The sequence below is a fragment of the Bombus impatiens genome, unplaced genomic scaffold (genome assembly GCF_000188095.3).
Source record: "Bombus impatiens unplaced genomic scaffold, BIMP_2.2 scf_0582, whole genome shotgun sequence".
Lineage (NCBI taxonomy): Eukaryota > Metazoa > Arthropoda > Insecta > Hymenoptera > Apidae > Bombus > Bombus impatiens.
In genome coordinates, this window is record NT_177001.1 from 195096 (window position 1) to 222334 (window position 27239).

The following is a 27239-nucleotide window of genomic DNA, read 5'->3' on the forward strand; positions in this document are numbered from 1 at the left end:
TATTTTATTCCTTGAGAAATATTCCTTTCTAATAAAAATTGTTCCAATCATGTTGAAACTAAATAGTTTCTTGAAAAAGTAAATAAAATTGATTGTTTCATTTTTTGAAATAAAGTAAAAATATTTATGTGTAATTGAATAAATATAATATAATTATATTTATTTAATTAAATAAGGTATTACTCTTTATTGTTTATTAAATATTTGCAAACTATAGACATAGATATATTTATTTGACAATCAATCCTGTATATATACAGAAAATTGAATAAATTCATTAAAATTTACGCATATATTAATTTGATACATATAAATAATATTAATATATATTGAATTTTATATTTCTCAATAAATTAAAAAAGTGACTCCATTAAAGAATCCTTATTTTTTCACAAAAGCAAAGCATTAATTCCTTGTTACTTCATATGATTATGAGCTATACATCTGTCAAATCGTACATGAAACCGCTCCCAAATAAGATAAATTTATCAACTAAACTTTACATACATATGTGCATGTATCATATATACACATTTCATACGCAAACTATACGTAAGTGCTTTATAAATACGTATAAATGTATACTTGATAAGGTACATATTAGATAAAAATATATTTTGACATATGGTTTGAAATGACGATTGAGAAAAGATTGAGAACAATTCTCGATTTGGGAAAAGTCGATAACATCTCGATCGGTGAGAACAATCAAAACTAGTCAAAAGGCACCTAAAATCGGTAGTTTTTAAGTCGGGGTTGGGGTCGGGTTCGGGGTCGGAGCCAAGTTCCTTGCTTGCGACGTGCGCCGTAACCGTTGCGCCGTGTAACTTTCTGTCAGCCGTCGTCGGCAGAGAGCGAGTATTCAGTGATTAGAGGAAAGATGGCTACGAACTTTGGCGTAGAGTGTCAGTACTTTTACGAGGATGTCGTCTATCGTGTGGATAAGAAAGGTAATGTTGTGTTCGGAATTGTTATGGAAAATGACGACCAAGATTTGTCCGAAGAAAGTTCTGACAGCGAAGAGAGCCAAAAGAGGAAAAAGGGCGAGATTCGCGTGGTCTGGCATCCCTCCGGTATCGAGGAGTTGGTCAGCTCGAAGAAGGTATTTAACAATTAACACGATACGCAAATACATCGCTTAAAAATAGTAGACTATATATAAATTGGTTATTAATATTTCATTACATTATTACCTTTTTCTTATTGTATTTGTTTCTAATTCTATGAAAAGCGACACCTGTCATACCAACGAATCTGCAATTGAATGTTACATTCAAATTTGAATCCATATCTGATATAATAACTGTAACTGTTTATTGTTGCAAGAATATCAGGGTTTCTAAAAATGAATTTTTTTATTTATAGGTACATTTAGCAGATAGAACACTTATGCCAGGAGATGTTGTACGTCGGATGATCAAAGGAAAGGATACACAGAGAGGATACTGTAGGGATATTGAGCTTACTGCCTGTGTTCAAGTGATTGGTACTAAACAAGTGCTTACCAATATTAGGAGCGAAGATTTAGTTCCTTTGGAAGTATGTAATCATACATTTATAGCTGTTATTTTTATCAAAGTAACTCATACATCATGATTAATAGTTTATGTTTATAGGAATTTGCAACGGATATAGCTGTTTGTATGGATTCATGGGTTGGTGGCATAAAAATGGCAAATTTTAAATTGTGGCTTACTACACCCGATGGATCTCGTTGTGTCATAAATGAAACAGATTCTCGTGTTTTAGGACAATTAGAGGAGAGACGTGATAATGTAAGAATTAAATCCAGAATAATTATTTGATTAAAACTACAATGAAAATTTTTTAGGATAATGATTTTCCTCATTCTTCTGAATTTTATCCTGGTCAAAGTTTGTGGGGACCAGTTCACTGCCTAGAAGATGCACAATGGATTACATGTACAAAAGAAATGAAAGCAAAGAGAAAATCTAAACCACAGAAACTAACAAAGGTAATTGTAGAAAAGGTAGAAACAGATTGGGTAGGAGTGCATTGGCAGTGTAGAGCATATTCAAAGGATGGTGCTTGGTTAGATCAAGCTCAACCAAAATTCGTAGTTGAAGGAGAAAATTTGAAGAAACTAAAATTATTGAATGTTTTTGAACCATCTACTGTGCAAGTGGGAGATCGAAACTTTTATGTAATTAAAAGTGATGAAAATGTCATTACACGAGAACAATGGAGAAAACAACAAAGAGACATTTTTCAAGTTCCTAAACATAGTCCAAAGAAAACACGTCCAAATATCAGTGTGACAAAGCCAGTTGAAGATAGAAAAAAGGAGAAGGATAAAGATAAACTTAATGAACAGCAAACATTAGAAGAGAATGCTCATAATAATATTAACAATTTACAAAATATTACAAGCAATAATACTCTAATGCCTCCAGTACAAAACCAGAATACTGAAAGTTCAGATGATTGGGATACAGAAGATACTGGATCGCAAAGTGACAGTGCTTCAGTAAGATTTTTTATTAATCTTTTCAATTAATATCTAGTCAATGATAAACGTAAGATAATGAATGAAGATAATAAATTTTAATATTTCCAGGTATCTAGTGGATGTTCTAGCATGTCATCCATGGGTAAAAAGAAAAAAAGCCCAGCTTTAATGACAAAGGTTCTGAAAAAGAAAAAGTTATGCAAGGCAAAGAAGAAGATTCCACCAGCTCCATTGATTCCAGGGACTAAAATTGTTGTGGAAACATTATCTACAAGTACAAAAGCTAATGTTGTATGGCAAGATGGTTCAGTAGAATTTGGTAAATTTTATAAATAGCTGTTTTGATGATGTGTTACTTTTCAGTAATATAAAATTTGTATAACTTCTATTTCTGCTTTTAGGTATTCCATCAACACAACTTTATCCGATTCATCACTTAGATGATAAAGAATTCTTCCCTGGTGATTTTGTAGTTGATCAAAAGGAAGAGTCTAGAATGTATGGTGTAGTTCAAAGTGTTGACCATCAGGGTAGAACAGCTAAAATAAAATGGTTTAAAACATACACTTCTACTCAAAGTCCGCAGTAAGTATATTTACTACTGATACATTTTTCATTGTAACTAATGGAATTTATTGGAAAAATATAATATTAAACTTGATAAATATTTGTTAGGCCAACTTTACTAGAAGAACGTGAAGTCAGTGTATATGATTTAAAAGATCATCCAGACTTTCAGTACAGACCAGGTACATTAGTAATTCGAATAGCTAATTTTGAAGGAGAAGATGCTGGATGTACTGCTGGTCAAGTGCTAGATAATTATCCGGAAGGACGAGTTAAAGTGTGGTGGGTTGATGGACATGTAAGTATGTGTTGGCCTCAAGATTTGTATAAAGTAGGTGAATATGATAGTGACGAAGGAGAACTTTGGGATGATGTATCGTCTGACGCGTCATGGGAAACGGAATTGGAAGACTGGTATATCGCCGATACCGATGGTACAGAACAAACAGAATTAGAAAATATAAAACCAAAGCTAGCCGCACACATCGAAAAAGCTCGCATTGCAATGTCTAGACTGGAAGAGATTTTCACTCAAAATCCCTCACTTCAGACAACCGAAGTTATGAGAAAATTATTAGAAGTTTATAAAGATTGTCGATACATGGATAAACTTATGGGTACCTCTTTCTTCCATGAATGTCATTTTCAAGGACTTCTGGAGAGAGTCCGTGAACGTGGTCGTGCAAATGTAGCGCAACGTATGGCGGATCAAGTAACAAGATTATTTACGCATAAATCTGATGGATCAGAAGAAAATATAGAAAAGAACAATATAGAAAATTCCAATAATATACAATCAGGAAGTAATCCTTGTGAAAAGATCATTACCACTGTAACGGATATGACAGAATCCATTGATCATAAAAACGACGAACCCAGCAATAAACAGAATGTAAAAGGTGAAGAATCAATTAATCGTTTATTTATTAATGTTAATCCTAATCCTGAAGATTCTGGATTGTATTCTGCAGAAAATTCAAAGAAAGAGTCGGGTTCGAGTGACTCAAGTGGCGAATTTCTACTTAGCGAGGATGTGAACAATGTACCTGATCGTTCAATAGAGAAATCAGAAATGAATAAAACTTCCAAAACTCAGATGCACATAACAAGTTCTCACGTGGCTAGTTCTCAAGTTTGCGTTAAATTGTGCACTTTAATAAAAGCTCAACTTGTACTAGCGCATGCAGAAGTTTCTAGACGATTTGGGTTATCAAAGATGTCATTATCCGATGCCGAAAAAGGATCGTCTCCTTTGAAGAAGCAGAAGAAAGAAGAAGAAAAACGTATAGAATTGTTACAAGAACCATCAGAATATTCCATAGAAATTCCACCACCAATATATACAGAAGGGGAAGGATTTTCTATAGAAGAAACAGCACCAGATAGTCATAAATTTAAATTAACAATGTTTCAGCCTACAGATCCTACAAACTTTTTCAGAACTGTTTCCAAGGAATTAAAACTTTTAAAAAGTTCACTTCCACCCGGTATATGGGTAAAGGGATTTGAAGATAGAATAGATTTATATTCTGTAATGTTTCGTGGACCTGAGAAAACACCATACGAAGATGGTCTTTTTCTTTTTGATTTTCAATTATCTGCCGATTATCCTGCTGCTCCACCACTTTGTCATTATATTTCTTACTGTAATGATAGGTTAAATCCCAATCTGTATGAGGATGGTAAAGTTTGTGTAAGCTTACTTGGAACATGGTCTGGCCGTGGAACAGAAGTGTGGACAAGTTCCTCAACTCTCTTGCAAGTTATAGTCTCGATTCAAGGCCTTATTCTCGTACCAGAACCATATTTTAATGAAGCTGGATTCGATAAACAAAAAGGCTCTCAACAAGGAAAAGAAAATTCAAGAATGTATAATGAAATGGTTGTACTAAAATTGGTTCAAGCACAGACTAAGTTATTACAACATCCACCACCTGTATTTAAAGATATTATTATTGAACATTTCAAGAGGCATGCAAACAAATTATTGCAACGTTTAGAGTTGTGGATGGAAATTTCTGAACAACATAATAATCAACACCCATTATCTCCAGTAACACCTACTACTTTTAAACAAATATCTGACGTTGGTATGTTGTAATTTTTTTTTCTTTTTAATCTATGAAAACTTGCAGTCGATAATTTTAATAATTACTTTTTTATCCAGATAACAAAATTTTACCAGAATTTCCATTAATACCAGCGTCTAGAGGTTTCTGCATAACACTCCGTAAAACTTTAGCTATATTTAAAGAAGTGCTGATTAAAGAGGGTATTATAGAAAGAAACAGCGACGTACATACTTGGGAAAATATCAAGGAGCAAACAAAGAGCGAGGATCACGAAACAAGCAAAACTGCTGACAGTAATACAATGGAACACGACAGTAAAAAAGAGATCAGTGAAGGAAGTTCCAAATTAAATCCAAACGGTAGCCTATCAAAGGACCGTGTATCATCTTCGTCCACGAATATTTCCTCTACATCACTAAGCGAAACGAAGAAAATTACGTTGGATCATACCATCAGCTAGCCACAAGGTAAACCTAAATTTAAACCAAAATATTTAGTTCGTAAAAGATACACGATTATTCGGTAATACATTCAATTAATTTATTATGTATATATATAATATATATATATTATTATATATAATAATATATATATTAATATATATTAAAGATATGTTCAATGATGTTCGCGGTATTTATTTATTAATATGAACACCACTTCTAACAAGCGATAACTTTTAACAGAAACGCCGCTGTCATTGCTCCGCAGCTAGAGATATTTGTTACTGTAGAGTAACCACATAGTAACGTAATAAATACGATCATATAGGCATGTATGAACAAATAAGATCTTGTTCTTGTATACAATTTCGTAAATTTCTGAGATATATTACACAATTTAATTTATGATGTTATATAGAATATATAATAATAAAAATACATATATGTATATTATATATAATACATAATATTATAATATTTACGAATATAAAATTAATATTTGGTCACGGGATACTATATATGCATTTAGTTCTATAATTCTGCAATGAAAATAGAAGGCGTTTCTCAAAAACGCAGTTTGACTGAATTATTGAAACAAAGAAACAAGGAAGGAGAAAATAATGTCAAATATTGAATAAGCGAAAAAGTATTGTCACTGCATAAAGAATGAGAAAAATTAAAATGAAGAAATAAAGTAACCAATAAAAGGTAGCAATACGTTAAGCCAACGTGAAAACACTTCTCAATAGAGTTTAAGAAACACGATAATAATAGTTATTAATTCTACATGCATTTCACTGAATACAATCGAGTAATAACGCCACCAACCTTACGAAAGAGAAATTCATTATCCTTCAAATATCTTAAAAATCATTATGCCATTCAATAATACAATATTTCAAATGAAATTACATGATTTTGATTGCAAATAGGTTGTAGTTTAGGCACAAAAAGATTCGTATTTAGATCAGAAACCTATGACAATTAATGTCTAATGTTATAGATACTTCTAACGTAGTATGTAAATTATAAACAAATTATTATTATACATTCTATTATCTACAGTCAAGGAATTTTCTTTATCGATAATTTGTTTCGTATATTTATAGGAAAAAATTGTTTTTGTGAATCCTCCGTTTTTGTTTTGGTATATATAATATTTATTCGATAATAAAGTACTTGATGTTGTCACGAACATTTGCGGAGAACATTAGTACTTATTAAACAACGTAAGCGTTTTGCAGTATTACTTACATTTATTTTTTCTTTTTATTTAATTTTACACTTCTTTGGTGTAATAATAGAATATATTTGTTTGCGACGAGGGATTCATGTTTCTGTAAATTTAAAAATGAATGCATATAACTAGGAGTATGAAACTTAATACACGTGAAACGGGAGTATGCATTCTGAGATATATTGCATGCAACGAAGTAATCGAAGAACGATTAACATATTAAGAACAACGTTCAGCTTTGTGTTTTTTACTTGATATTATGTTATATAATCTTGTTTTATTTATATATTATTATATTTTATTTATTTTTCGTACTCCAATTTTAAAATATATGTACAACCCAAAATAATTATTTATGTAACTGCTCCGTTATTTTATTAAAGGAACAGAATTCCAATGAAAACTTTCTTTTTACAAGGATGTCTTATTTGCTATTATATTTATACACTTCTTATATTTATACACGCCACTACACAAGTTTAATTTATTTATATATTGCATTTTTTGTTTATTTATATGCTTATATTTATATGTTAATAAACGACGTAAAAATTTATGTTACTAGGTAGTGTTTAATCCTATTAACTGATTACTCGTAAATATAAATGCAAATTAAAATTGTATTGATCATTCGAATAATTATTTCTTTGTGATATTTTTACGGTACCGGATATGTACAGTATGTGCGCGACTTGAAACATTAATGCACAAATTCATGTTCCACTCTCGCGCCGAAATGTAGTCAGCTTTAAAAAAAAAACAATCAACAATTTAATGTGTACGCATCATATACATTTTATCTGCATGTTCTTTCCATTATATCGATTTGTTCTTTTCGTTGAATATCTATCAAATATATATATAATAGCACAGAATTTGCGTGTTAATGAAAGATATACGATCACGTAGTACTGTACATGTCGAAGTGTATCTTTTCTGCTGTAAATCAGTAGATTTGATATTCTTCGACCATATTGCAGTGTTGTCAAGCAATCGCCATAAAGTGCGGCGACTTTGGAATTCTTGCGCCAACAGGGTGCATACAAAATGGGTACAGACAGAGACAGGAAAGTAAAAAAAGAAAACATGTGTTTGCGCGAACGTTTCCTCGAAATCATATGGTGCTGAATACATAAACAAAAAAATGAAAGGAAAAAATCACAATTATACCAGGGAAACTGCAATCTCTAGAAAAAAAGGAAAGGGAGAGAAAATGTATTAAGTAAAAATGATAGCTAAACTAGACGAAGAAAATAACGAGAGGGGAAGAAACAATGCGAGTACTGTCTTTTAAGGCAGAGAAGAGCTTGTATTGTGAAACGTGATGTTTTGGAAAGCCTTGTATATGTGCCAGCTATTTCTATTTACATTATGATGGTAATTATATCCGTAAGTTGCATAGAGCTTTATTTTCGCCGTAAAATTACTTTAATATTGTATGAAAAGAACAGATGGAATATATTTAATTATTCGAGTCAACATATAAACTGTCGATACCAACATTTTAAATGCTGCTTCAGTAACTGTTTCTCATGATCCTTTGAAACATTATACATACATATAAAGCATACTAAGCTATTGATTTATTTTACAAATTTAGTTCGTAAGTATATGTAACTATTTTGAAAGTTAATTAAGATATATTTATATATTTAATTTAAATAGAAATATTTCAAAGGATTAGTGAACAACTACATAGAATATTATTATAAACCTTCTAATATAAGGCATTAATCTTAACTATATCTATTTCGTGTATTAGAGAAAGTATCTCATTTGATATTTAGTTGAAGATCTTTTCTTGTTGGTATCGACTAATTTAATATATTACGACGATTATTATGTAATGATCTATTACTTGTAATTTGATTTCCTTGATTTCTATTTAATAAAAAGTTAGTATGTGCGATCAAAAAATATTAACTGACTATAAATCTTTTCTGTTTCATAGATCCTACCCATACTCACCTGAATCTTCGACCTGCACTCCCGATAATCTGCTTCATATCCGAACCGTCAAATTCCAACTACATTCTGGATTTCCACATTTCTTTAGGCGATTATTCAATGTCAAGCACGCAAAAAATTCAGTTTTTAAATATTTAAATCGCCTTAAATCATAGTGTACAATTCGGATGAAGTATTTTATATAAACTTGTACATATATTATTATATGCTTGTATAAATTTATTTTAACTAAATCAAATCGTTTGTCATATTTACTTGAATAATTATTTATTATTAAATTATAAGTATAATTTATTTTACTTTTGCCTGCAGTTACAAAAACGAATTAAACAAATTTTAATACGTGTAAAAGATATTAAATATTTACTAATACAAATAATTGACAGAATTAATAAACAGATAATTAAGGAATTTAAAATACCAATTAACAAAGATAATTTGTTTAGTGCTCTCATAAGCGCTCATACAAAAAATTCTTTTTATCTCTTGTAAAAATGAGATAAGATGGGTTTCCATTTGTTATCAAATATCTTATCAAAACGTTGATTCACACGTTCGTATCCACATCCTCATCTCTGACACGATTCGAGCGTTATTCACCTGCTTATTTTACCTGCAAGTGTTAATTTTGATTCTAATCTACCTATAACGTGGTTAGTTTTGGTAAAAACAACAATGTGTTCTAAAAAGTTATTATGCTATGTTGCTATTGGCCTATGTAAGTATATAAATTAAATTAATTATATTTCAAATACAATATTTTTGAAATAATTGTTACATACTATTAAACGTATCTATTGTGCATTGATGAAAAAGCAAAGAATCGACTTGCATAAAATATAAAATATTTAATTATAATTCTGGAAATCTTAATTAAAATTTGTAAATTATATTAATCCTAAAATTATATCTTAATAAAATAGTATTAGTAGCAATTATACCACATGTACACGATATACGTATTTATGTCCTCGTTCCAGAATTTTTTAAATATTTTTTAAATAAATTTTTTAAATATATATGAACATGAAACACAAAATTGAAATAAATAAAATATATACATTGAATATATGTAATACATTATTAAAAACATACATTTATAAATGTAAAAAATTGTAAAATATATTAGTGTGGTCAATAAGAATATGAATAAATATATGTAATGACAATACAAACTATATTGGAATATTATTTCTCATTCTTTTTACTTTTACATTCTTATTTATTAATTTTGTATATAGTAATCATGGGAATCTTTATGGATGGAGTTGAAGCAAGACGTAAAATTTTGAAAGGTCGAAAAACAATTACTAGGCGTTATTATTGTAAGTAAAAAATATAAAAACAAAATGTAGGGAAGATGATGTACATAATAATTAAATATATCAATTTTTTAGGGGGAACTGCAATACCAGCATGGTCTATAGTACTTCTAATAGGAATTAGCATGCTATTTGCCGGCGGTGGACTCTACGTCCTATTACAAAAATTTGTGGTTGATAATGCTGATACTGGAGAAAGCCATGCATCATACCAACCTGCATTGCAAACTGAAGCTGCACCTTAGATATCCAATGTTATATATATGTAATGTAGATAAAAAATGTTTTTATACAAAAAATTGTATGCAGTATGACAATTTATTATTTATTTTTATATAATTCTGCATTTAACAATGGATTATTTCAATCTCACTACTGATTGATGTAAACAATGATGTCGCTATTTGTACAATGGTATCCTTTTACAGCATCTCTTTTCTTACTAGTAATTTCATAAATTATGGATTATTTATATCTGGTTATGTTATCGAAAGATACGTAAATTACAACAATTACTATTTAATGCACAGTATGATCAAAAAACAATTACATTTTGTTTTGTACATTCCGATAAAAGAGAGTCATTAATTTTTAGATTCTTTAGATTATTCATTCAATACATATATATAATATATATTATATATGTACTTAATGAATATATGTGTATATATATATTATACACTGTAGTCAATTATGAATTGATATGAAAGAAAGAAAATCTAGGTCTTAAAATTCTCTGCGGTGATACTTATCAGGATCAAAATATGATGTTACAACAACGCGATTATTGAATTTTCGTCCTGTAAGAGTCTGCTGTGCTTTCTGACAATCAATCACACTATTAAATTCGACAAATACCTACAACATTAAGAAACTTATTAATATATTTTTATAAATTAAAATAAATTAATATTTTATTATATTAAAAAACATACTTTCCCACATCCAGGTACATCAACACCTTCTATAGGTCTAGGTATTTCCACAGATCGGACTACACCATATTTATTACACTCTTCCTTGATGTCTTCTAAGATATCTTCATATTCTTCTTCTTCCATTAATTCTTCAGGTGTTACCATATTTAGCAAGCAAAGAACCTACATATATGTCATAATACATTTTGTTAAATGCAATACGTGTGTGTTTTATAATGTATTATTAAGAAATTATGATTTAATGAATATAATGAAAAAAGTAAATAATAGATATTGGAAAAGCAGTATGCTATACATGAGGAACTATATAATGAGAAACTGGTGGAATGCTGTAGAGATTATAAGGTGCTGAAAGAAACAGAGTATCAAAATAATCAAAGAAATAGAGGAACAATATTAAAGAAGAATAGTGCAATAAAAAAAGAAAACTAAAAATACAAAGGGATAGAAGGGGATGTAAACATAGAGTTAGAAAACTAAAGACAGTAGTATAGTACAGGTTAAAATAGAGTATAATTTAGTATAATAATTTGGAATGGATGATAACAGATGAAAAAGAAGCGAGAGAAGTGTGAGTAGTAAAAGCATATAATATTTTAAATAACTTATTATCTTAAAACTAAATTCATTCCTTGGGAAGAAGCCGAAATATATATATATTTATTTATTTATTATATTTTGTTTATATATATATATATTAATATTATACATATAAATTTATTATAATAAAATTATCTTACCTCAGTAGCTGGCCCACTTGTGCCCACCATTGATAACCCAGGCACCTGAATTTGAACTGGAGCTTGTGCACCAATCATAGGGTTCTTGGCGCCTACGCTAGCTCGTTGAACAATCAGTTTCTTGTCTCCCAGCTGCATTCCATTTAATCCAGCAATTGCTTGATCAGTCATTGACACGTCAACGTACTCGCAGAATGCATAACCCTTGGATAGACCTGTAGCTGAATCCTTTACTAAATTGAATGCTCTCAGTTGTCCAAAACTCATCAGTAATTCCTTCACCTGTATTGTAAAAATAACATTATTTATTTAGTCATGTAATATTAATATTATTTAAATTCATATAGACTATGCAACTTTTAATTTTATTACAGTTCTCAACATAATTAATAAACACAGATATTTCAGATTATCATAATGACTCAACAGGTACAGCAATTTAACACGTTTACTGCATATCGAAAATCTAGGACTTTACTAGGTGCTGCTCCTGATTCAACGAATTTTAAATATATCACAAAAATCCGATCAGCAAAAGCTGCAATAGACTAATTACTTATGAAAATGTATGAGTATAACTACAATCAGTACTGTTGTGTTTCCTGTCACCATTTCGCATTTGTACTTTTAGAAAAATAAAAGACTGTAATATAAATAAAAATATAATATACATAAGTAATATGAATACATATAACATAGGATGAAATATTGTAAATAATAGGAGAACAAAATAAAATTATGTAACCTGATTATAGGTCAACAATGGGCAGAATTCTACAATTACCGTGATCCAGCCTAATACAACTGAAATTTTACAGCAAACTGATAAGATCTGATAGAGTAGACTACTACCTAACATGTAACTTGTGCACATATATGAAACTTCAAATACAACTAGACGATACGCAGACAAACGTGCTAAATATCATTACATACTTCATTTTAATCTCTTAAAATTAAAATATAAAATTGATTTACAACTAAATTAGAAAATCATTAATAACGTAAAATTAATTTTGGATTAAGGAAATAAGTCACAATATCATAACTTAAAACTAATATAAAAGTTGCATAATCAAAAAATAATAAATTTAGTATAATTTCATATGTATTATATCTCGCCTACTCGAATTCCATATAACATCTTCACTTAATGTCTTTTTTACATATAAAAGTTTTACTCCAGTCTGGAACAGATCTTTGTCAATGTTTTAATCAGAATACTCTTGCTCTTCAAACGTGGATTTCCCTCACATTTATTTTTGAATTCTCTCTTCAAAAAAACATGTACCTTAAAGTTACTTACATCTTTCCATTCCCAAGAAGTAACTGAAAACTCTGAAGCAAAGATAACAGCATGTTGCATTTAATGAAAACTTATCTTCACCTCTAGGAGTCAAAACTCCCAGGTAGTTGTGATCTATGTAACTTTATAATAAGTGTTTGTTAACACTCTAATTCATATCATCAAGATATAAATTGTAATCTCACATATGATTGCTTAAGCCATCCAAGAAATTATATGCTATTAACTAAGGTATTCCAACGAAGACTATATCATTATAAAACCATCAGGTTCGTATATTCTTATTATTTAGAAGAATAAATTACTATTTTAAATAATTATAGAGATAATAAGAAGAAAAATTCCCATTAAAAGTCTATAAGGAATATCACGTATCAATTAGCGTTACCTACTATATTATTAATTCTTTGGCGAGTAAGCAACACGCTATTATCAATAAAAAAACTATCCAATTAGAAAACGCACCATTTGTTTAGAAGAACCGAGATCTTCTGAAAGGGGCTGCAAAAGTCGCATAAGCCCAATACGAAGGCATGAAAATGATATAAGTACTTGCCTCGAGGGACTGGGCTAGCCTCTCTCCAGGCAGTGTGGTATTTTGTCATGTTCAGTAGTAGTAGTAGTGGTAGAAGTAGTGGTAGAAGTAGTGGTAGTGGTAAGCAAATGCTTTTGATCGGCGCAACCCTAAGCTAAGAAATGGGGAGAAAGGGCACTGGTATCAGTCCACAGTTACTATATAATAACCAAACGGTTATATTTCTTTGATTGTATTATTCCATCAATGTATCACTTTAATAACACAGTATTAACTTTTTCCGGCGTTTAAAGTTCACATGTACCGACTTTTATTTTTCTTACTTTCTCTTTGCACTTTGTCTTTGTATTAATGCACATTACTGATACTCGAACACATAAATTCGTTCGCGTAACCTGTAAACGTATCAAAGCACAAGGACGAAGAGCTGTAAAGCCTGTAAAAGCCTGTAAAGAAAACAGCTGCAAGAGAAAAGATACTCCTGAAAAGAATAGGTGCCAAAAGACTTGGAGCTGTTACCAGATGCACATAAGATTATGTGTTGACCCTGTAATCCCATCAAGACAAAAAACAAAAAAACTGATATACTAGGTAAAATTGATTGGTTTGTCTGTTGTAGTCCTAAAAAATCTTTTTGTATGTAATACCACTGCATGAAAACAGGCTCATTCTGTAAGAGTTTCAGATGTAAAAATACGAAGAACCTTTACTTTTGAAGAGTTCATCACCTAACAATTCTGCATGACTGCTTTAAGTATAACTATTTCTCTTCTCCCCTCCTACCCCTCCCTTTTTCAGTCATTTATTGAAAAATTTCGTATCCCCTTGGCTGGGTCCACGATGTTCCTAGAAAGACTGTAAAAGAAATGCGACTGCTGCGACTGCATGCCACCTGAATGCTGCAACGCCTCTAACCAATTTCCTATCCACTATCTAATCATGGCGCTTCGAGAAGAAATACGAGAGATGAAATTCTACATTGCCCTTAGAGTTCACTGAACACACAACTGGAATTAGAATCCAAGTCACCTAGCTAAATATAACCTAATCAACGCTGGAATCCAATGGATACACATACATACCTCTATGGCATTTCAGTAGATGACACATCTTCGTAAGTTTGATCTCCGCTAAATAGCTAAATACCTATGTAATAATTTAATCCTTTGGTATAACTCACAATGCTGAGAACTAGCATATATTTAAGGTAATCCTACAGCATTGTTATACAGCAGTGCAGTTGTTTTAATCTCTGATGTCATTTAGATACATTTAATATATTTATTAAAGCTTTTACGAAAAATACTAAATAAATATGAAATAGATTTTAATATACATATAGACATCAGTGAATAAGAACTGCTTCCAAAGGTGTGCAATTAACAAAACTATGTTGTAGACTTGTTTGCATACCTGTTCCTCATTCAAGTAATTGGGTAAACCACCAATGAAGATCTTGTGAGGAGAATCTAAAAATCAAAATATTACATTGTACTTTACATAATATTAAAAGCAAATTTTTAAACATACATAAAAATATAAAGAGTATGTATAAAACATACCGGGAACCGTACCTGGCACGTTCATACTTGGATTATCAGTCATTCCTGGCATTGGTTGATAATCATGTGGTCTTCTTATTTTCAAACTCTGTCCTTTGAAGTTGATACCATCAAATGCCATAGCTTGTGTTGTTTCATCTATCGAACGGAACTAAAAACAATTTTGTGAATATTTTGTCATGAAACTATAAAAACTAAATTGCAAAACCTTATTTTCAAATAAACTTTGTTGTACCTCTAAGAAAGCAAAGTTTTTATCTAAATTGATCTGACATGCTAATACTGGATTTCCAGCAGCTTGAGCAAGACCAGATAGATGCATTTGTTGATTAAAGAACTCCATCATTTCTTCTTCAGTTACACCAAATGGAATGTTTCCTACATACAGTCTCCTTGCTTGGCGAGTTATTGTACTACCAACAACTGGCACAGCTGCTTGTGGTGTATCTGCCACAATGTTTGCCGGTATTTGTCCTGCAGCTTGCATAGCTTTATACTGTTATAATTCAAATTAAAATTAAATAAATCTCCAGAAAAAAACTAATTTATTTTGATAACTAATTTAATAAAATTCAATACATTACCTGCAAAGGAGTAATATGTTCAAATCCAGGTGGTGGTACATCCCAATAAAGAGATGGCTTCCTCCTTCTAGAACTGCGGCTTTTTTTAGGAGAGCTACTCCTTTTCCTATCTCTTCTATCTTTAGAACGTGAACGAGATCGTTTTCTACGATCTCTACTACGAGATCTATGTCTCCTATCACGATCTCTATCCCTATCCCTATCTTTCTCACGGTCCTGACGGTCTCGATCTATCAATACATAAGTATATAAATATACATATAAATACACATGATTTCACATTGTTATTAATAATAAAAAAGCTATTCATATGATGCTTAATGAATAACATATGAATTTCTCCTAATGGCCTAATATATTTTTTAAAATTATTATATTTACAATTTTATAATTTTGATATATGTTAAACTTCCATACAATTTCATACATATATCAATAACTACCAACTACTATCTGTATATTTAACTTGTAATATACATATATGTATATGTTATATGTACTTAGTCATTACCTACATTTGAATGATTAAAATTACAATTCTAAAATGCATAATTAATAATTCATAATATATAAAAAATATATAATAGAAATCTTGAAAAGAGTTGATGAAATAATATATAATTATTATTGTGACGTAATACTACATATAATGAAAAATGTACCCATAAGAATGATCTTCGTAGATGCTTATTTTCAGGTTACCGATAAACTCACAAGATTTTGCAAAAAATATTTGAACACTATTTTATTCACACTGAAATTAAGTAAACGTTGAATAGTTTGAGATCTTTTAAGAAAGAAATATTGAAAAAAATGCCTCAAGATATGTTGACTCTTCTTGGGAGTATTTCTCCGGCCATTACGATCACTCACTCGACTTATTTACCTGACTGTAACGCGGGAACAATGACGAAAAAGCACAGTATACTTGACAAAGATTTCTAAAGAGACCTTTGGGATATTTACCTCCATTATAATCTTCGCCCATTTTTCAGTTACCTAAAACGTAATTTTATTTTGAAGAAGTAATAATATAAATAACAACGAAGCTAACGAGTGTCAATTGCTCTTAAAACAAATTTTTATTCTAAAATGGCGATAGGCTAAGTAGATGTTCGCTAGGAATAATTATTTTGATACAATATCTGGTTCCAGATGGCGTAAGATTCAACCGGAATTGATTTCTCTGGTATATTATTCTGATAAATATTTAAATATAAATGTATTAAATTTTAATCAGCATAGATTGTAAATTTATAATCTGAAATTTCCCAATATTTAAACAACAACAGTTAATTGAAATAAATTTTTATTATACATAGTGGTACAAATATTATATTATACAATACTATTTTATTCGGTAAAAGATTAAAAACATTGAATTAATACTTAATTTGAGATATCATCTATCAAAATAAAATCAAATAAATAATTGGATATATTTTAAAAAGTTTAACAATTTAATAAAAAATTACAAAAATTGTAACATTTTTAATGATATATATTAAATTGTTAAGCAAAAATGTATCTAAATAGTTTCAGAGTAAAAAATTATTCCTATCAAGCTTTTTACAAAAAATTTTCATATTAATTATATTCAGATAAAACTGATATGACTAATTATTTATGAGTTTATATCTTCTTTTTAAATAAATCTGTTTGTTACGAATGAAAAATCTCAAATATTAAAATTTTAAAATTTGTAATGTTCAATTTATCTGATGTTCCTGTAAGATTCTTCTAAGCTACCACTCGTGGCGCTTAGATAGCGACTGAGTTTGAATCTCTCAAACACTTGTATTAAGTAACGCCATTCTTTGTATTTGTACATTTCAAAATGTCCTAAATAAACTCGAAATGGAAAAAAATGTGAAATCCGTAGACTTATTTAGAAGTTATGATAACATGGAAAATAAGAGAATATTAGAAGAGCGATTGAGGAAAGCAGCCTGTGTTGGTGATACAGACGTTGTTCAAGAATTACTTAATTTAGGTGTCGATGTTAATGCACGACACTCTGTTAATGGATGGTATTTCTTTTTTAATTTATTATATGCAATTCTTATATTTTTTTCTAATAACTAATAGCAAAAATGTATAAGAGTAAAACCATACAATATCTTTCCTTGTGTACATGTAATGAAACTGAATGGCCTTGTGTCAAAAATATCAAAATAATGACATAATTAGTATTTTTCCTTTAAGGACTCCTTTACATTGGGCATGTAAAAAGGGGTACTTAGATGTAGCTGCCTTGCTTTTAAAAAATGGTGCAGATAAGAATATAAGATCTGAAATTGGAGAAACTCCAGCATTTTTGTGCATCAATCCACAGATTTTACAACTTCTAGATATGCCTCTAGTTATGCCAACTGATTCTCAAAGAGTCCTAAATGAATCAGCAGTACATAATGTTATGCCTAAATATGTAAAAAGTGATTATGTACATGGAGCTACAGATTCAGGAATTCCTAGAGTAAGAAACAATGGTTTATACCAAGATGGTGAGAAATTTGTAATAATTTTATTTTTTGTAATTTTAATGTTTGTACATATATGAATATTAATAGCTCAAGATAATGAAACAGAACATTAAATCTAAACATTTTTTTAGAATTAGTATTAAAGATTCGTATTGCTGATGCCCCTGACCCAGATTTTATAGAAATTGAGTTACCACAAAGTGATTTGACATATCAAGCATTGATTTGGATATGTTGCCAAGAATTAAATGTTGAACCCAACCAAATTGTAAAATTAAGAAAACTGCCCAATACTAGGTTGAGAAAAGATGAAGATATTCAACGACTTCAAAACTTCCAAGAAATAGAAGTTGTTACAAATACTGTAAACACATATAAGTACATGCAAAATACCAATGGTATTTCAACAATGGGACATTCAGGAGTAGTAGCAAGTCCAGCAAATGGGTACCAGAGTATTTCTAAGAAAGATCAGACTATTTTATATTAATTATTGGTATCATATATCGTTTTTCTTTTTTTCGTATGTAATTAAATGAAGAAAACTAACATTTAAGTAAAATACAATATATATGTAATTAGGTATGTCAAATTTAAAGTGCAATAATTAAACTTTTTTAATATAACAAAGTACTTAAGGTAATAATAAGTAGAAGGATAATTTTTTAACCTTGTTTACTAGATTTAATAAAGTAATAAAAAATAATTACACTTTTTTATTTGTTTTGTTAATTTCTCTTTGTAGAAAGAAACTTTCTTTTCTTTTTAACAGTAATAATGTCTCCTTCAGGAGTAACAGTTACACTAACAATACCAGGTGCAGTACTAAGCTCTCCTGATACATTACGATATGCTTTTGGTCTCTTAGGCTGCACTATTGGCACTCTAACCAAGCATTTATTTTCTAAAAACAAATAAGAAACACATTAAACATACATATAATAATAATTAATCATAGTCATATTGTAAGTCTATTATAAGGAGGTTCTTTGGCACAGCATATTGATTTACATACACATTAAGTTTATATAAAAATATAATTTTTATAAGAATTTTCCTATAAAAATGAGAATTAAATGTAATTAATCAAAACTTACTCAATGTTGTATATATAGGGAGGCCAAGGCTAGAAGATGTTTTAATACGAATAGAACGAATATTAGCCCAACCCCCTGGGTAGTTTTTAGATAAATAACTGCATGTTGCTAATATATTTTCTATAATTTCTTCTTTTTTCATAGAGGTGTGTCCAATTTGAATTATATGAGTATCACCATAAGAATGTATCTGCATGACAGTTTTCCTCAAAGCATAATCTATTTCGTGTTTTAAATCTTTGCTATGCATTCGGATGGATGTTGGCAATTTCCTTTTCTTATAAAATTCTCTTCCCAATAAATGAGATAAATGACCAGCTATTTTTCCATCTACAAGAAAATGATCATAGCTACCAACAAGCTTCCTTTTTAATTCATACTGATCATATTCAGTTTTTACTTGATTCATTGGTATTATAGCCTTTATTCTTGTACAATTGTGTTTACGTAATAAGTCTTCATAATATTCTATCGTTGGTTCATAATCCTTTCTTCTACCTCTTTGAAGATCACCAACAAAAAGTCCAATTTCGTCATTTGATGACACTATTGAATATGGTAATAATCTACAAAATAAATTGAGCAATAAATAGTGTTTTAATAAAATTAATTATACTGATTATTAAAAATAAAAATGAACATCATTTGTGACTTTATAATCACGGTTCCTCATAAGGACCTATTGGAGATTATAAAAAAAATATATATATATATTTATAAAAAAAAATATATATATATAATCATTTGTGACTATATATTATACATATGCATTAAATCACATAATATTAATATATAAAAATGATTTTTTATTTATTTGAAAAGATACGTATAATTAATGTATAACCGTAAACTTACATTCTGATACATCTTCTTGGAGTTTTAGGTACTCTAATACATGTTATTTGCATAAATATTGACTGGCTTTCGTCATCAAACAATGCATTGTTATTCTTCAGTTGTTCTTCAGTCAAATGGTTGATCACGCTAATGCATTGTGATATATGTTCTTTTGACAAATCACTCAAATGTAAGCAATCTGTATTTTCTTTGTCACTAATACTATCTTCTCTTTTTCGCTTCCGCGATTCTGTAATCTCAGAAATTGCTTTTGTATATGAACTAATTTTTGTCTTATTTTGCACATTATTTTTTTCAGAAGATTTTAATGTACGTTTCAATGTTCTATCACTGATCATTTTTGGATTTTTCTCATTTCGCGATTTCTTATTCTTTATGTGGCTGTTAACTTTCGTGTTCTGTGCACTTCCAACTTTTGGTAATTCTATACGTTTTTTAATAATTTTACGAGTAGTTACCATCTTGTACACATGGAAATTACTTATGTCTACTTTTCCGAATCTAAGAGCGGAAACGGAAACGGTTCTGTAGATAACTTTCTTGTGCTATAGCGCATAGTGCCAACCATAGATCATATGCAAGTAAAGAAGGTTCATTCATTTCTAACATTTTATTCGCAGCAATAAAAGTATATTTTTCAATCTCTTAATAATTAAAATAAATTATCCTAGTATTTATATCGTCCTTCGAGGTACAACAGAATAAATGAGATATCAATAGATAATAATATTTACATATAATTAGCGATATATAATCATTACTACTACAGTAAAGACAGAAACTAGTTGTATCTGTGTAAAAAAATATATTTATGCATGCATTATTCGTGCATAATTAAGGAACAATTGCGTATCGGTTAATTATGACATAAGTCATTATTTAAAAATGTATATTGGTTAAGTATACTAAAAAAAAACTTTAATTAACAGAAAATAAAGATATATATTTAAAAAAATTCAAGTTAATTTTGTTATATATTAAATATTTCAATTAGCGAGTCAACCTGCTTGAATTAAAATGTAAGAACTAATTGTATAGATAAAAGTTTGGAACGTTACATGTACATGTAAGTAATTTTAAGATTAAGATATCGAAATTTTTTGATTTAAGAAGTATTGCTAACTAGAATTATAATTGACTTACCAAATTTTGTAGTACGTATATCTAAAATTTATCATGATTTATGTATTACTATTAAATACTATATATTTTCTTGTCAGTAATTAATAGTATATAATAAATTAAATTTATTCGTTATTGATAAAATAAAAATTATTTTTAAATAATTCTTTAATAAAATGTAAATTTGAACATTTAGTAATCATTCAGTATGTATTAACAATTAATTACAGTTATAGAAACATATTGACATACATTTGCAATCGAAACATTTAATAAATAAGTAGATTGCATTTTTATTACGAATACTAATGAATTGAATAATAACCGCGAAATTTGAAATCCAAACAGATATGATATACGTATGTATGTAAGTATGTACTCTTCACACTTGTGTACAAAATAGCATAACATTAAACCAATAAACTTGCCTAATAATAAATCTTAAACGAATATAAACGATTAAGATCTAATTTATTTGGTATTAATATTTCTTGTAATAAATTTAAATATTTCTTGAAACAATAGCAAGGGGTGTGATGTTCTATCACCGCTGGGGATAACGTTCGCAACTTACTACACCTCGGACCGTTACACTTGGTTAACCAAGACAATCGAGATCAACGATTGCTTGCAACATACGTCAAAGGTAGCCTCGACTGTTGGTCAGACCTGTTTCTTTCTTCTAAACATTTTTTATCCTTTACCTTATTACATGTTATCAGTTTTTATACTAACAAAGGTTCATATCGTTTTAGTGTTATTACAGCACCGCTCTAACAGTGTATCTTACTAACTATCAATTTTGTCTCATAAAAGATTAAAAACAGCTGTCAAATGATAAGATAAGTGACAATGATAGAAGATCAATATGCCACGAATAATATTTGCCACACTCTATCGAAAAATTCGGAAATACGATGCGCGGGATTTCACGATACGCGAAACTAATATTATTTCTATGCGTTGGATCCGTAATATTTTGTGCAATTTTTGGTACTCTTCCAAGTATCCTCAGAAGAGTTAATAATGTGGTTGTGAAACAAATGAAACACCGACAACAAATAAAAGAAGAATTACTAAGAAATGAACAGGTACATCTGTATTTGATTTTATTAAGATTAATCTATAATCCTTTTTCTTTTGATTGTGCTATTATGAAAATGAAAAAGTTTATATATATTTCCTGTACTATTGAGTAAAACACGTTAGTAGTTTAAGTAAGTTTCATAGAGTCTCTATTAGAACTTATATGTACAGGGTTATCCACTTAATTCGGAACCCGCGCTTGCGAGAACATAAGAAAATGGCAACAGTGTAATATATCCACTTACCACTACAATCAAATATCACTCGCTATCTATGAGCTGTTGCTAGAAGTATAATTAGGTGAGAACATGAAGTGGTTTAGTTGTCGTCGGAGCACTTTAAATTTGACGTCACAATAAGAAGACGATCGCAGAGAAAGCGAATCTCGCATTTTCGTGTCCCTGCGGGCTCCTAAACCACCCAAGCAAGCAAGTGCACCCGGTTCTGTTCCCACATGTAACTTAATTTTTTCTTTAAATAACTGAAATCTTGGATTATATTTACCTGAAATTGAATTTATTTGAAATTAATTTGAAAAAATGTAATTACAATGTAATTTTTTTTATTTAAAAGTACACTCAATTGCCAGGATTATTAGCGAATTACAATGAAATTGTTCACATTTTTACAAACATTACGGCTCTTTCTCCATATTGTTTAGTAATGTTTATTTTCAACGTATTAAACATTTTCTTCTACGTCGTACTCCAAAAGTTATTCACGATCACTTTCTACAAATTGACCGTTATTACCTGATCATTCTGCTGTGAATACGTCGAATGTATGAATAAAAATTGAACAGACCAATTGAGATACGAGATACCTCACAGAATTCTAGTTTAAGAAAATAGAAATTAATTTAATTCTTGTATTGCAGTGCTTGAGTTCGGACTACTCAGCAAAGGCTACTTGTTTATGACACAATCATTTATAAATCGTCAAAATAAAAAAATAGTTCTCATATTTTTTTATTTCATTGTTATAAAGTTGTTTTTAATTAGATTGTTGAGATTCTTATCAACGAAACGATATTGAACATAGTTATACCCTTGAAAGATGGACAGTTCAGTGAACTGCATGGGAGACGGTATCTATGTTCGTTCAGACATAACATTCTGAGATTGCTTTCTTTACAACAATTTCAATTTTAAATAAGAAAGATTTGTTGTAATTACATTTCAGGTAAGCAGGTAATCCAAGATATCAGTTATTTAAAGAAAAAATTAAGTTACATGTGGGAACAGAACCGGCTGCACTTGCTTGCTTGGATGGTTTAGGAGCGCGCAGGGACATGAAATCGTCGGGCGAAAACAAGGGATTCGCTTTTTCTCAGTGATCGTCTTCTCCTTATTGTGTCAAATTTAAAATGCTCCGACGATACTAAACCACTTCACGTTCTCGCCTAATTATACTTCTAGCAACAGCTCATAGATGGCGAGTGACATTCGATTGTAGTAGTAGTGTATGTTATACTGTTGCCATTTTCTTATGTTCTCGCAAGCGCGGGTTCCGAATTAAGTGAATAACTTTTATAGCATTACTAATTTGCGCCTTTATCCGTATCAGATTGAAACAACGTCTGTACTTGGAAAATGGCTCTTGTCTTCTGAAGGAAGTTTAACACCACCGATAATAAATAAGAGAAAGGAACCGTATTTAATCTTAATTTGGAAGCACGGAATGTTTTTGGAACGTAGGCACATCAGACGTTTTACGAATAAAAAGTTAATAAAATTATATTAAAAGCTTGTTTGTTATGAGATATAAATATGCACTTGTTAATTTACAGTAATGCTTGCTGAATTTACGATAAATCAGGTCTTTGTATTATTCAGGTTGTCTCACCTGATATGTTGATTTATGTCACTATTATCATCCGTAACAAAAAATACTTCAAATAAAAATAGAATGGTTGCGAAGGAGGTACATTAATCAATGCACGTCGATATTCTCCGTAAAAAAGTATTGATCCCTGTATATCGAAAAGTTATTGTTAAAGTAAAAGTTAACTGTAAAAGCTTTCGTACGAAAGATAAGGAAAACAAATACAAAAGTATTGCCTTATGTCTTTCCGTATCTTTCACACAATAAGGTTTACAAAATAAAAATTGAAATATCTATTAAACTAGTAGCTTTTCGACATAAATAGGTTAATAATTTTTTGTAGAGTATTTCGATCTGCATTAATTAATGTATTAAAAAAAGATATGATTCTATTTAGAAAAACAAAAAATTTTTTTTCAGATGTTCACATGATCTTTACACGACCACCTAAAGAAAAAATAATAACATCAGAATATGTCCCCCTTGAAGCCATACAATTTTTATCCGAAATATTTTTCATTACGAATAATAATAATCACATAAATCAAAGTGACAATATCAGATAAGACACCCCGTGTAATTCTTGCTGAACAAGTTGCGATTTTTTTGCAATACTTTTCAATTTCTCGATAAGAACAAATGACAAATATAACGAAAGCGAATTAGAAAGATATACATAGTGTGTCAAGAAACAACGGTCGAGCCGAATTTATTAATCCGAACGGTTACGATGAATGATCAAATTATACAAATATCAACTTCTACTAATTTTCATTTTATTTTATCAATTTCTATAATTTCTATCTTATCAATACAAATATAATGATATAAATAAGTTTTATAGATAACAATATTACTAATTAATAAATTAGTCACAGAATTATCAATAATTTCCAGGATATAAAACGAATTTCTGTTAAAACTAATTTGAGTTGTCTTGTTATTAAGTCATTTATTCATTTCATTCAATCATCTCATTACATAAAAATTCTATACAATGTGTCCGGTCTATCTGGAAACGTTCAGACATCTCGAAAAATATGAATGACACGAAAAAGTGTTTCAGACAAAACTTGTATGATATCAAGGAGGACATACTATATCCTTGTCTATTCGACCATGCGATAACGTTAAAACATATGAAGATTATATTACATTTTTCAAAGTCAATCCTATGAAGGTCATATTAAAATTTTCAAGTAGGTATCTGCATTTTTTATTATATATACTTGGCATTGAGACATTTTCCAAACGTTACAAACTTGTGTCTCCCACCATGTGCTATCGAAATACGAACTTTTAAATTCGATAAAGCGATACAAGAAACTAAAAAGGAAAGTGATTGACCGACTGACTGTTTTGGAAATATATACCAATGGTGGCATTATGAAAAACATCTTTATGTATCCTCGTGATGTATATCGGATGACGCTAATGTCGACGGCATGCAGCATGTCGAATTTAAAAGTTCGTATTTTGATAATAAAAAATGTAGATTCCCATTTGAAAATTGTAATAGGATCTTCAAAGGACGTTTCATAGTCACCGGAAAATCAAATGAGCAAGATATGTCACTTAAAAGTGCTCGATCGTCGTTGCTTGATATACTGTCTTTCTCGCCTATCCTTCCTATATCTATTCACTATTTTCGACATTCGATTTAATAAATTCGGACTATATTTGAGTTTGAGATATAAAGATGTGAGTTACTGAAATGTAGGTAAAGCAATTGTATGAAATTAAATTTACACGAGTATTACTGTAATAATATTAGTACATATACTTTAAACTATAATTCTATTTAACTTTGAACTGAAATGTACTTCTATTTTAGGTTTTCACCTTGGGAAAATTGTACAGTAAAATGTGTATTAAGTTACCAATCCAAAGATTTAAATATAGCAGATGCAGTTGTGTTTCATTTGCATCTGACACAAAATGTACTGGAGTTGCCAATCAGAACACGATGGAATCAGAGGTGGATCTTTTTGACTGATGAATCGCCAATACACACTTTTATCTATGGAAATCAACAATTGTCTAAATATAATGGTTTATTTAACTGGTCAATGACGTATCGAATGAATAGTGATGTGCCAATACCTTACGGCAGAACGATTTCTACTTCGTTTATAAATTCACCAAATATAAATTTTTCGAAGGATCTGATACAAAAATCAAAAACTAAACTGGTCACTGTGATGGGTAGTAATTGCGGAGGCACTAATGATCGATGGAAATATATTAGCGAATTGAAAGTAATTCTCGGTAGTGATCTTGATATATATGGAAAATGTTTAAATGGTAATACGACCGCATGTCCGGGTCATTTCGATAAAGATTGTTCTGTTTTAAATTCCTACAAGTTTTATTTAGCTTTTGAAAACTCAAATTGTAGAGAATACTTAACAGAAAAAGTATTCTGGCATGGTTATCACAAATTAGCAATACCAGTAATAATGGGTGCACCAAAGAAAGATTGCGAGAAATTATTACCACCACATTCGTTCCTTCACGTTAGTGATTTTGTTAATCCGAGAGCTTTAGCAGATTATATTCGCTATCTTAATAAGTACGATGATAAATATTTCGAGTTCCATGAGTGGCGTAAATATTACAAAGTAATCAACGAACATGGTTATTTTGGCAGCATGTCACGACATTATTGCCGTATTTGCGAAGCTCTTCATTATAATTCTCCTGCCCCCAAAGTGTACGAGGATATGGAATTGTTTTGGAACAAAAAACGAGATTGTACTCTCTGATATATTTAAATTTTATTTGTCTTTGTATTATATTGTTATCACTGTTTAACGTTACTGAATTAAATTTTTATCTGTTAAACTTATAGTTTGTTATTTTTTGTTTGCAATTGTTTTGTTTTGATTATCGCGTAATATTTATTGTAAATAAATTGAATAAAAACATCAATTTACATATTTCATTGTAATTAAATAACAAATAGAAAATGTATGCATAAAATATAATAATTACGTATAACGTATATATAAGAAAAAAATATTTAGCT

General features: G+C 29.7%; 6 protein-coding genes across 13 annotated transcripts; 4 read left to right on the forward strand and 2 right to left on the reverse strand.

Annotated features, from left to right (window-relative positions):
• The first annotated feature begins 490 nt into the window (after positions 1-490).
• Positions 491-8958, forward strand: LOC100748178 ((E3-independent) E2 ubiquitin-conjugating enzyme UBE2O). Of its 3 annotated transcripts, none has more exons than XM_033322333.1 (9): positions 491-1102; positions 1366-1539; positions 1617-1775; positions 1832-2488; positions 2579-2789; positions 2872-3055; positions 3146-5127; positions 5205-5576; positions 8738-8958. In XM_033322333.1, exons 1-8 carry the CDS (start codon positions 881-883, stop codon positions 5567-5569), a joined length of 3954 nt encoding a protein of 1317 aa, XP_033178224.1. In that variant the 5' UTR covers positions 491-880; the 3' UTR covers positions 5570-5576; positions 8738-8958. The 3 variants fall into 3 exon arrangements, with proteins under 3 accessions (XP_033178224.1, XP_012244343.1, XP_003491618.1); XM_012388920.3 differs by lacking the exon at positions 8738-8958 and adding an exon at positions 5793-6850; XM_003491570.4 differs by lacking the exon at positions 8738-8958 and adding an exon at positions 7767-8696 and having other exon boundaries at positions 492-1102.
• A 320-nt stretch (positions 8959-9278) lies between these two features.
• Positions 9279-10415, forward strand: LOC100740270. The gene is made up of 3 exons (XM_003491590.4): positions 9279-9472; positions 9996-10079; positions 10152-10415. The coding sequence occupies exons 1-3, from the start codon at positions 9430-9432 to the stop codon at positions 10319-10321; spliced, it is 297 nt and encodes a 98-aa protein (XP_003491638.1). The 5' UTR covers positions 9279-9429; the 3' UTR covers positions 10322-10415.
• Positions 10376-16885, reverse strand: LOC100749254 (splicing factor U2AF 50 kDa subunit). Of its 3 annotated transcripts, none has more exons than XM_012388857.3 (8): positions 16708-16885; positions 15742-15971; positions 15393-15653; positions 15170-15308; positions 15009-15064; positions 11755-12036; positions 11012-11176; positions 10376-10934 (listed from the first exon to the last, which is right to left on the reverse strand). In XM_012388857.3, exons 1-8 carry the CDS (start codon positions 16727-16729, stop codon positions 10803-10805), a joined length of 1287 nt encoding a protein of 428 aa, XP_012244280.1. In that variant the 5' UTR covers positions 16730-16885; the 3' UTR covers positions 10376-10802. The 3 variants fall into 3 exon arrangements, with proteins under 3 accessions (XP_012244280.1, XP_003491627.1, XP_012244281.1); XM_003491579.3 differs by having other exon boundaries at positions 15158-15308; positions 16708-16729; XM_012388858.3 differs by lacking the exon at positions 16708-16885 and adding an exon at positions 16404-16686 and having other exon boundaries at positions 10803-10934; positions 15158-15308.
• A 626-nt stretch (positions 16886-17511) lies between these two features.
• Positions 17512-18941, forward strand: LOC100741436 (ankyrin repeat domain-containing protein 40). Its single transcript, XM_003491600.4, has 3 exons — positions 17512-17771; positions 17947-18245; positions 18356-18941. The coding sequence occupies exons 1-3, from the start codon at positions 17599-17601 to the stop codon at positions 18712-18714; spliced, it is 831 nt and encodes a 276-aa protein (XP_003491648.1). The 5' UTR covers positions 17512-17598; the 3' UTR covers positions 18715-18941.
• Positions 18883-20693, reverse strand: LOC100746465 (ribosomal L1 domain-containing protein 1). Its single transcript, XM_012388859.3, has 3 exons — positions 20177-20693; positions 19322-19887; positions 18883-19128 (listed from the first exon to the last, which is right to left on the reverse strand). The coding sequence occupies exons 1-3, from the start codon at positions 20638-20640 to the stop codon at positions 18953-18955; spliced, it is 1206 nt and encodes a 401-aa protein (XP_012244282.1). The 5' UTR covers positions 20641-20693; the 3' UTR covers positions 18883-18952.
• Positions 20694-21006: 313 nt separating this feature from the next.
• Positions 21007-27059, forward strand: LOC100744737 (alpha-(1,3)-fucosyltransferase 7-like). 4 transcript variants are annotated; one of them, XM_003491627.4, is made up of 5 exons: positions 21007-21245; positions 21831-21957; positions 22103-22392; positions 23954-24111; positions 26046-27059. In XM_003491627.4, exons 3-5 carry the CDS (start codon positions 22219-22221, stop codon positions 26974-26976), a joined length of 1263 nt encoding a protein of 420 aa, XP_003491675.1. In that variant the 5' UTR covers positions 21007-21245; positions 21831-21957; positions 22103-22218; the 3' UTR covers positions 26977-27059. The 4 variants fall into 4 exon arrangements, with proteins under 4 accessions (XP_003491675.1, XP_033178225.1, XP_033178226.1 ...); XM_033322334.1 differs by having other exon boundaries at positions 21831-21947; positions 22057-22392; XM_033322335.1 differs by having other exon boundaries at positions 21041-21245; positions 21827-21947; positions 22057-22392.
• The last annotated feature ends 180 nt before the right edge of the window (positions 27060-27239 follow it).